The sequence below is a fragment of the Vigna umbellata genome, chromosome 3, assembly GCF_029865625.1.
Source record: "Vigna umbellata cultivar VRB3 chromosome 3, Vumbellata_1.0, whole genome shotgun sequence".
NCBI lineage: Eukaryota > Viridiplantae > Streptophyta > Magnoliopsida > Fabales > Fabaceae > Vigna > Vigna umbellata.
The window spans coordinates 18,089,561-18,101,163 of record NC_142167.1 but is presented as its reverse complement, the minus strand read 5'-3'; the positions used below and the strand labels follow the sequence as shown (position 1 = coordinate 18,101,163).

Genomic DNA, 11,603 nt, shown 5'->3' with positions numbered 1-11,603 from the left:
TTATTGAATCTTGTTAGCAATGTCTTGCATTTAATCAAGCAAACAAAACATGCTACTATGAGATTTGGTATAGTTCTTTCAAATGTTTTATTTGAACAAAATGCATGATACATTTGTAGAACTAACAAAATCACTTCGCTTTCACATTTTTATTTTATCAAATTAATCAAGACAATACAGCGAAGAAGATCTATCTAGTCAATAAGCCATCATGTTTCCATACTTATACTTTTACTTATTTACGTTCTTAACATGAGCATACGTTTAATTTGAAATATACTTTTATTCTAACATGATATTAAAAAACAGATTTTATAACATGCATTTAATTTTGTGTTTTTAATTTTTAAATGAAGAATTTTGTACGTATTTTTTGAATGCAGCGGCTAAAAACATTTAATTTTAATTTGACATTTAAAAGCATAATTTATAGTTAACATTTTATTTTTATTTTTAGTTTTTTTAACATATTCACAATTTTAAAAATATTTAAATACATTGAATTCGAGTTATGTATTTAAAAAAAAGGTTTGGATGAGACTGTTGAAATTTAGTGTTTTTTTTTTCATTTAAATAAACAATGTCAATTACCACCAAATGCAAAAAAATGTTTAAATATGAAATAATTGTAAATAATTCAAAAATTCTGCATCACTGATTTTTTTTAGTTATTATTGGTTCATATTATTTTTCAATGAAAGTTGGTCAAGTTTTTTAAATTTATATTTACAAAAAAATTTCTTGAACTGTGATTGTTTTAAGTTGACATCAATTAAGGTTATTTTTATGATGTTGATGATTAAGCGATTTTTTTTCTCAACTTTTTGATGAATATATGTTGAAAATTCCGCAGATTATAATAGTAAGAAACAATCCATGATTAAAATTTTTCAAGTTAACATTAGAAAAAAAAATCCTGCCAAACTATTGATAAATAATAAAATATGTGTCAACAATAAAAAATATCATCATATACATCCACATAAAAATAGTCACAATAGATGTCAATAGAAAAAAAAATCTAATTCACATATAAAAAAAAGTCTTATCAATATTGGTGGAAAAAATTCTAACCAATGGAAGAAGAAATAACAATAGTTTATAACAAAATAAAAAAAAAATCATTCAAACAATTTAAATCACAAGGTAACTTCTATTAACATCTACAAAACAATCATAGTTGACAAATTAAAAAGTAGTCATATCAACAATGTTTTAGTCTCAATTAAGCTAATAATATCCCAACCAAAATCGAGTCAAAGAAATATATGAAGAGAAAATCATCAATATGCAAATATGAAGAATATTCTTACTTTATAAGGGAAATTTAAAATTATTTAATTTTAAATAATTCAGATATTTTAATGAAATTCTATCCAAACAACATATTTTGTAATAAAAAATTTAAATTTTCTATAAAGTTTAATTACATTCTTAAAACTTTTTATCCACACACTATAAAGATATTTCAAAATGTTACTAAACTTAAAAAAAAAACAATAACATTTGATCAAACGAAAAATTAACATAGTAAATGAAGTGAAATGGAGAATCTTTTAAGACCAATACAATGGTTTTTCAGTGGATATGGAGACTAATTTTTTTTTGTAGATATTTTGTTTGAGGCTTCAAAAATAATTTGGTGAATGTAAAGTTGAATCGAGTTGAATTGAAGATTTTTTGACAGTATTTTATGGACTTTTGAGAAATAAAAGATTGAAATAGTAATAAAATTTATTTATTTTTTAAATAATTTCAAGGACAAACTGAATATCCATTTATGAAAAACCTTACTAATAAATGAATTAGATGATGGGCAGTGCTTTGTTGTGATTATGGTTAGGAGGAGAGAAATGAATGCTGGGTAGTTTGATTCCTTTTCTAATTCGTGAGTTTGTAAAATGATGCGAGAAAGGAAGGAAAATAAATAAAGTTGTGTAAGATAATGATTTTCCCTTTTTTACTACTCACTACTATTCGCCTCTAGGTTATCCCTATCAAACATATTAGAACTACTTGAAGATATATCGAATACTAGTCGACACTAAGACATTGAAGACTCTTGAAATATATATCGACAATAGAGAAAAAAATGCTAGAGTAAGTGATCAAATTGTAGAGACTCTTTGTCTCTCACCTCTTCAATCCTAACTATCAAATCTCCACAAATCTAACGTCAAAGGTCATAACTTTTTACTTTCCAAAAATGTCCCATTAACTTCGGCATCCTTAATAACTACAAACTCAAGTCTTTTTATCATTATGCTTCTTGAGGCTAGGGGACTACTATACTTATAGGACGACAACAACCAAAGGATCATAACGACACTATAAAGATTTTAACATATAGCATATAAAGCTTAGGGAACTGATGTAGTACATTTTTTTCGACTACACCTTAGCCACCTAGAAAGAGATGTACTTGGCCTACATGTATGCAGACTTGGATGATAACATATTTGCAAAGACAACGTCTAGGTGACCAGATCATTAATAGAAGTCAAAGCTAATTAATTAAAGAACATATCTAAAGTATAATTATCACGATGATAAAAGTTAATTAAGGTAATTAAGCTTATGAACTAAGATTCATTCAAGGGATAACCCATAATCATAATATAAAAAACACAATACTCGTGATAAATTAATTACATTTATTATTGAAAGTCAAAGTGTCTTCTACAAACACAATCTCTTTTCATATGAGAGAGCACAATATTTACAAAATTATCGACTATTTTAAAGTTTAAAGGTAAAAGTATAAGAAAATAAGAGTTTTTAAATATCTTTACAACATATAATGTTATAGCAATACAATTAACTTTTATAGTATTTTAATGTTTTAAAACAATTCAATTCATAATTAAGTATTTTAATCTAATCTAAAGTGACAACATTGATCCAGTGACAACTAACAATAAGCATATATGACCACAACAAAGGTTACATTACTTCTTTTTAAATTTGTGAGAAAAATAATTGATAGTTAACGTGATTAGAGAACCCTGATCCAATATGACAAAAGTATTAATAAATTTTAACTTAGTCTTAAAGGAATAAACACCTAAAATATACTAATTAAAGAGTTTAAAATTTTTGAAAAAATAATAAAAGATTAATTAATGACTTGTCGAAATTTAAATAAAAATGTTAAGAACACATTTTTATAAGCATATTACTAACATAACCCTATAAGACTAACAAAATAAGAATACATTTTTTAATAGTGTATATAACATTACAATACACAATTTTATATTGTTATGTATACAACAATTAGGACTTTTCAACATTTGTATATTGTTATCACATATTTTTGACCTAGAATAAGTTGTAAAATTATTTCATAAACTATATGCAATGGTTTTTTTTCTCTACTAATATTATCAATAACTTAGAGTTATTTAATATTATTTAAAAGTCATCAAAATTTCAAAATTCTTATAAGGGACCATAGTGTAATAAAAAGGGAATAAAGGACTATTGGTAATATTTTCTTAAAAAAATTGCAAGACTGGAAACGAAGCGTTTAGATTTAGAAGAACAGAAGATTCAGCTTCGTCGATCTTGTTTCTTCTATCATCATTCGACATCGCGTTAGGGTTTGCAGATTTTCAATTTCCCTTCGATTCGCTACCCTCCACCCTCAGCATCTCGCAATTCCCTCGTTGTTCCGTTTGGGAGACTCATTAAATCGAGAGATATCGGCTCACAAGGTAAAATATTTCGTTCCTTGTGCTTCAATTTGATTATGGTCCTCGTGTTACATACTCGATTCCTGTTCGGCAGTTTTACGTAATTTGAATAAAATGTTATTTACGCATCATTTAAATGTCTGCTGATGATATCTGTCTGGAAAACTAATTGAAGTGTGAATTATTATCTTTTTGGTGCTTTTAACCTGCATTGTGCGTTATGATATGTATCTTTATTCAATAATTGTGATCCATTTTCCTCATAACTTATGATCCTGCGTTGAAGTTGAGGCATGATTTTGGTACTTTATAATTTTAATTTCAATGAAATTGAATGATATGGTAAATTTGAATAAGAAATCGAACTTTGTTAGATACATTATGAATATGGGCTTGGACCCATCCCTATGTAATGCTTTTGTATGTATATATGTTCCTCAGTTGTGCTAATTGAAATACAAGAGGATTGTATCACGTAAATGTATACCATTTCTCTCTTCAGACTACAACATAAGAAAGACGAGCATGTAAACAAAGGAAAAAAATGGAGGCTGAGGCGCAAATCTCTCACGATTCAAATACTCAATTTCAGCCAGAGCCTGTTGTCTCAGTTCAAAAAGGGGATCCTGGTGTTTCCTCATCTGTGGCAAATGCTGTTATCCCTCAGCAGCCAGGTCTGTTCTGTGCATCATTCCTATTTTTAATTTACTGAGCAGTTGAGTTTGATACGTGTAGTTATTGAGATGGGAAGCTAAAAGATTAATTTGTTTGGTGTCATATATAGCTACAAAAAAACCAACCAGGCAGTGGGCAGCATGGACTCGACAAGAGGAGGAGAGTTTCTTCACTGCATTGCGACAAGTTGGGAAGGTACGTCATCTTTGGCGTTATTATTTAAACTTTACTAGGCTTGTTTCACATGGTATCATAATGATTGCTGATTGAAATATTATTGTTTATAGAATTTTGAGAAAATCACTTCCCGTGTACAAAGTAAAAACAAAGATCAGGTATCCGTTACAACTCCATGTGGCTTCTTATCCCTTTGCATTTTCCCATTCATTATGTTTAGTTTATTGTGAACAATATTGTTTTAATTTTCTCACTCTTCTCTATGTGTGGGGGTTTACTTGCAGGTCAGGCATTATTACTATCGGCTTGTGAGGCGGATGAACAAACTTCTTGGTCCAGGACTATGTTTGGATGCCAAAAACTCTAAAGATACTAATGCTGCAATGCTTCGCTGGTAATAATTTACTTGGAGTGGTTGTTCGTTAAATGGCTTTATATACATGTATGTGCACGTGTGTGTAAGACTAGAATATTTGTCCACCAAGAAGTTATTTCTATTAAATATTTCAAGGGCTTATGATGGAGAATGGTGAAGAACTGGAGTTCAGTTGATTTTATTGTATATATATAGGAAAATAATGGAAAGAACAGGTTGATAATGGGAGCGGAACATGCCCTGGTACTGAAATGTGTCAAGCCTAGACCATAAGGGTAAACACTTTTGGTAGTAGGAAAATATTAAGGGGTGAAATTCTTCACTAACGTGCTTAAAATTACACAACTTCCCTGCTTAAAGACCCTTTTTAATTTGAGATTAGACTGGACTGTTTAATAACTTGGTGAATGATAGTTGATTTTGAGACTGAAATTGTCTGGATCCATTATCTAGTTTTTTACCCTCCTCATAGTGTCTCCTGTAAATATACAAAATTTAAATGATGAGAGATTATTACATTTTTGCGTACCCTTTGTTTTCTTGTGTTCAACTCTTCTCAAGTGACTGAAAGGTATATTAGGAATGTAACCACTAAGACATCCTGTGCTTTGGAAATATGGGAATGTTAAAAAAGTAAATACCTTGAAAGATAACTAGTTGGATTTCTGATTTGAGTTTTACTTTTATATACTAAGTGAAAAGAGTTTTACAGCTCCAATGATGTATTGTCACATCACTTAATACTTGTTAGCTGCATGAGATGTCAAACTTGTTAAATGTTATGGAAGTCTATAAAAATTTGGAATTAACCATAGAAATCAATGAGACTAAGCTTCATGCAAGAGGTATCCCTCTGCTTAATGATAAAATTGTAGAGGCATGTTGGAAAAAGAAATAACGAGGGGAATTAGAGGGCTTTCCACTTTCCCTTTCCTGTTGTTTTCATCCCTTTTTTCTCTCCTAACCTCCTAGCCACCTAACCAATTCCTTATCTTTCCTGTTGTTTTCATCCTTTTTTCCTCTTGGTTCTCTTGCCAACATGTAGTCAGCTGGCTATATTTTGAATCCTCTTGTCAACTTACAATCCCCTCACTGATTCTGTTAGAACGAGTCAATTGCTCCATTGACAGTGCATGCTATAGTTTTATCATATTATTGTAATATCCTGAATAAGAGTAGGGGATATACTACTATTTTTGTGAGAGTTTTCAGCGTTAAATCTTCTCACTTTTACCTGTGACGCAGGTGGTCTTTATTGGAAAAGTATAGCTGCAAAGCCTCAAAGCTTCACCTGAAGCCCCGGAGATTTAAAATATTTTTAGAAGCCTTGGTTAGTGAAAGCTATTTATATTTTTCAGGGAAGTTCTGATTTTTAATATCTTCTGTATGTTCTGGAGCTGATATATATTTTTTGTCTCAAAGGAGCATCAACTATTGAAGGACCGAAAGAAGAATGTAAGGAAGCGACCCCTGCAGGGGGGGAATTGTCTTCGTCCTGTGCCTACCACAGTCTCAAATCAGGGTAGAGCATCAGGAAACGAGGCCCGTGCAGTTAAACTGGTTCTTGTTGATAGTCAAAATATTTTAAAATTGGGACCTTCAAAATCATCAATGAAGCGCAATATAAACATGGGTGTTAGCCGGAGTAACACTAAGGGAGATTCAAATACCATGAAATCGACAAGGCAACGAAAGAAATCTGGTGATTATTTTTCGGTTCCCTTCAAGATATTTTTTACCTGTTTTCTGTTTTGAATTAGTTTTCCTTCATGACTATTGGATAGTTTATATTTAAAGTCATAAATCATAATTTTACTTCCTTTACAATAAAAAAAATGTTCTCTGTCTCTCTCAGGTATGATTTCAACTGCTGCATATCGAAAATGGGAGAAGGCTGCAATTGCAGGCGTTTCTTTAGTTGCAGATGCTGCGGAGCATTTGGAGCGAGCTGCAACTGTTAGAGAGATTGAACAAGACCAGGAGAATCCAGGTAGCTATCACACTTTTTTTAATCTTATCCTTGCTTCATCAAGGGCTTCCTCAGATCTTCTGTAACTTCACTCTGATTTTAATTCCAGGAGAAAACTGTTCTGATCCAACTGATTATGTCCTGCCATCTTTACCCTCATGTCCGCAAAATCAATTTGTTGATAACAATGTGAATAGTATGAAACTTAAGCTCCAGTTATTCCCAATCGATGAACCCACTCGAAGAGCATTGGAAGTGGTGAGTATAAAGAAAACCAATGTCCATCTTACTGTAGCAATGTGACAGAGCTTTTGGAAACTATTATATATATATGTTTCTTTTCCTTTTAGGATAAGCATAATCCTCACCTGGAGCTTACACTTAGTACTCGAAAGAAGATATCCTCAATTTTGGAACATCTAAACCGTAAATGGGGTCATTCTAGCATAGCAGTTGGAGAATTAATGCTTTTTCCTTATGGTGTTCAAAGGGAAAATTTGTTTAATTATCAGAGATGGTCCCAGGAATCTACTCTGAGTGCAGCTGATATTTATGCAATGATTGGAAGTCCACCCATATTTCGTTTAAGGTACCTCTTTTATCTTGCCCTCTTGCTTTATTGTCATATTTGAAGTTCATAAGTAGAGACATGTGAGACAGATGATTTGATTGTAATGTTAGCAATATAATTGATAGATAAAAGAAAATGTGAAAATCCATTTGTTATACAAATGAGCTAAATGTTTTGAGGAATCTTTACTTACAATAAATGCTATAAATGGAAAGCCAACTGAGTTACTTCACCTTCTTTATTCAAGACAGTTTTTTTTAAGTATTTATTGAGTGTTTTTAGTCGTTGTGGGATTTTGAGAACATTCATGACAAAAGAAAACAGCATGGAAGGTTCGTGGATCTATTTTATTAAAATGCATGGGATTGACTAAAAATAGGATATTTAGAATATAATTTGAATATATTCAATTCCTAGCTTTTGATTCGTTGGTTGTAATATATAGACAAAATTGTGATCAAATTTTTCACGTGCAAAACTTGACATACTTATAAAAGTGTAAATGTGACTAATGTTTCTAGAAAAAATAAGTCATTTCCTCTTTCTTCACTTTGAGAAACCCATAGCCTATACTTTAGTCAGCTTATGCAACAAAACACAGACTCTCTGACAGGTATTTCAACTGATATCCAAAATATAGGATAATGGGACATACTCAGACATATACGTACATCAATTAGAGAAAAAAATATCACCAACATGGCAAATATTTTAAATTGGTTATCACTATTTAATTTTTTACCTTCCCGTGATATGCACCTGACAAGATTACTAAGGCATTTTTTTAGTGTAGTTTGATTCTGCTTCATCCTATGATAATGAACCTAAAAAGAACAGGGACATTAATTTTTTTATTTTGTATTATATTTTATTTGAGTTTTCTAAATGTTTAGAATATCTAGTGAGAAATGCTGGGCATAAGTTGTTTTTTGTAATCGTGTTGAAATCTTACCTGACATTCCTGACACCTTAAGCCGGGTAGTATATATAATATGATAGTATTAAAGAGAGAGAAAATGAGTCGATTTTCAAATTATAATGAATTAATTTTTACCAATCAAAAAATAGTTTAGACTAACTCGGAAAACTGTACAAAAGATGGGATTATGAGATGACGGTGAGAAACATAATATTATGAAAACTAGAAAGGAATAGTTATGAGAAAGAATCGTTTTCAGAACAAAATCACGAGCACAAATTTTTCCATGGCTGAGCATAGGAACACATGGGCAAGAAAATGAATGGTCTATCTAGCTCTCACATGTTTCTACAAATATTATATATTCAAAGGGAATTTTGTATATTTAAAAATAAAGACTATAATATATTTAACTTATTCTTTTAATATTAAAATTCTTAATTTTTTAAAAAGGTTTTTAAAAAATGTTCTTATATGAAGCCAAATAGACAAGGCCAAAGTGCGTCTAAGCCTAAGTTTAGATTGCGCAAACTATACTATAGGATGCAAGTGTTCGTAACCGCAATTCGTACCATTTTCTCCCTAAGAATTAATAGAACCATAATTACTAGTTATTGTAGGTAATTAAATGAACAATTATTTACCAATAAAAATTTTCGTACACCATCATTAATTTCGTCTAAAAAAATTTTACACGCATTTTTCCCTTATAGAAAGTATAATTCAGGTGTTAGGTATCAAAATAGTTGAAAGAATAAAAATAAAGAAAAAAAAAATATCATTGGAGCAAAAATATGAACATCAACATCATATTTATAGTGTCTTGAATGATATTTTACTTTTAGAAGAGACCTAATTACAATCCACTAAGTTTGAAACTATGTTTATGATACTAATATGAATCACACGTTAATATTCATTTAGTATAACTAATTGATCTATGTGATATACTGATTAATACATGCAATATCCAATCTCCTTACATAATATATCATCAAAACCGACAAACATAATTATAAACAAAAAGTTAAAATATCTTAAAAAAATTAATTTATACTTCTCGTTAACTACATAGTATAGGAAAATGGAAAATGGTATGTGGACAACCATTTTTTCACAACAATTTCACAACGCTGCATGTTTTCTATGTATTAGCTAATTAAACTGAGATCTTCAGAACTTTCGTTCCCAATGAAACAGATAAAAGAATATTTTAGGATTTTCCACGGACTTTCATTTCCACGGTTTTTAAAAAATATTTATTTTAAGTCAAATCAATAAATATACAACACGTGACGTTGTCAAAAGTGTTAAAAAATAGTTGTTGGAATATCGCGATCCTAGGAAAATATAGTAGTTAATGTTGTTACTATAATCTCATGCTTTTTACTCAAATAAATTTATGTTACGTTTGAAAACAATAATACGAAGAAAGTTTTATGACTATTTGTTTCAGTAGGGGTGTGGAGGCCAAGATACGAACCTAACAACCTTGCTCTGTTCCTTCTCTGTGCTGCTTTCACTATGTTCTCTTTCTCTCTTTCTTCTCTGATCCTCTGAGTAAGGTGGGCTGGGTACCTGCAAAGGCACTCCGACGCTCAAGTCAACAGGGGTGTTGTTAGAATAAGAAAATCTTTCTTAATTTTCTCTTAGGGGAAAAACGTACCTTTTTTCTCATCTGCTCTGTGTATTTAAAACAGTAAAATAAACCGTTACCTTACAATCCGGTCAGTTATCGAAGTTGACTGTCTAGAAGTTGTAACTGCTAGATCGTGTGTTGATACTGAGTCAATTACTTCCGTGATTCGCGGCGTTGGTTAGCTAACTATGTGTAACGTGTGTAACCGCTTATCTGTAACCGCACTTTATGATATCGCGCCCTGTATGTCGATCGTCCTATGTGTTGACATGACTAGGCGACTTGTCGTGTGTCGTGTGAACGTTACCTGTCGCGACATTACTGTTTATTTGTCGAGGATCGAGTGGTCGACGACACCATGTGGTCGTATGTCATTACAACTGTCGAGCACCTTGTGGTCGACAACACCGTATGGTCCTATAATATCATTAGATTACACTAATCGGTCGTTGAAGGATTGAGCCTCCTATAGTACATGCCCCCCAAGTCCGAGTAAGCGGATGATAGAATTACGAAGGACTTTCGAGTGTTATTGGAGGAAACGAGGTGACGTGGAGAAAACGAAGAGACGTGGAGGAAACAAGGAGGCGTATGTGACAGCTGTGCGCGGCGTTACGAAATTTAGGGTTTTCCCGCTCTCTTAGGGAAATGATGAGACACGAATTAGTAGCCGTTAGATTAAAATGAATCCTACGGTGTCTGACGATTAAACGTTTTGGCTTCTTCAACACGATTCAGAAGAGGGTTATTCACTTTTGCAGAAGAGCAGACACTGAGAGTGTATACTGCGAGCGAGATTGTTTCTTCTTCAGTTTCATTGCCTTTGTTACTACGAGAATCCACCAGGTAACCCTAAAATCTCTTTCGTCTTAGTGTACTTACTGTTGATAATGGAAGGAAGGGGGCAGGATATCGGTGGCGATATGCCGGGGCCGTCATCTACGGCGGAATGTCCCGAGGTTACCACTATACCTCATGGGGAAGAGGCTTTTGTAGACTGACCAGGCGACCATTCTTCCTGCCAAGTCTGGTTTGCGGAGGATCTTGGCTATGGGATGATCTGTGCGGACTACCACCTGATGGCTCTGGAAGTACGGGCGAAGTCGTCTAGAGGCAGTGAGAAGGGCCAATGCGAACTTCTCAATTCGAGAATATCGCTCCTCTGCCCCTTGCAATGTACGACTGGTAAAATATATTAACTTGAGGGAGGGTGCTTCCTGTACCAAGGCTGCACTAACGGCATGCTGGGAAGCTGAGATATACAGCTGCAAGTCGGATCCCTCGTCCGGTCGAGCCATAACTGGAGGACTGGTTAGGACGTGTTTGACAGTGTTGAATGCAGTCTCACAATCATTGTCCCAGTGTTGCAGTAGGGGTGTGGAGACCAAGATACGAACCTAACAAACTTGCTCTGTTTCTTCCTTGTACCGCTTTCACTGTGTTGTTCTTTCTCTCTCTCTTCTCTGATCCTTTGGATAAGGCGGGCTGGGTACCTGCAAAGGCACTCCGACGCTCAAGTCAACAAGGGTGTTGTTAGAATAAGAAAAATCTTTCTTAATTTTCTCTTAGGGGAAAAACGTAC

General features: G+C 32.6%; 1 protein-coding gene across 1 annotated transcript; it reads left to right on the top strand.

Moving 5' to 3' along the window:
• Positions 1 to 3,494: 3,494 nt before the first annotated feature.
• LOC148201762 (TSL-kinase interacting protein 1-like) lies at positions 3,495 to 7,709 on the top strand. Its single transcript, XM_088108858.1, has 10 exons — positions 3,495 to 3,716; positions 4,198 to 4,369; positions 4,480 to 4,565; positions 4,658 to 4,705; positions 4,832 to 4,941; positions 6,169 to 6,253; positions 6,346 to 6,625; positions 6,779 to 6,913; positions 7,002 to 7,150; positions 7,243 to 7,709. The coding sequence occupies exons 2-10, from the start codon at positions 4,240 to 4,242 to the stop codon at positions 7,522 to 7,524; spliced, it is 1,305 nt and encodes a 434-aa protein (XP_087964984.1). The 5' UTR covers positions 3,495 to 3,716; positions 4,198 to 4,239; the 3' UTR covers positions 7,525 to 7,709.
• Positions 7,710 to 11,603: the final 3,894 nt, after the last annotated feature.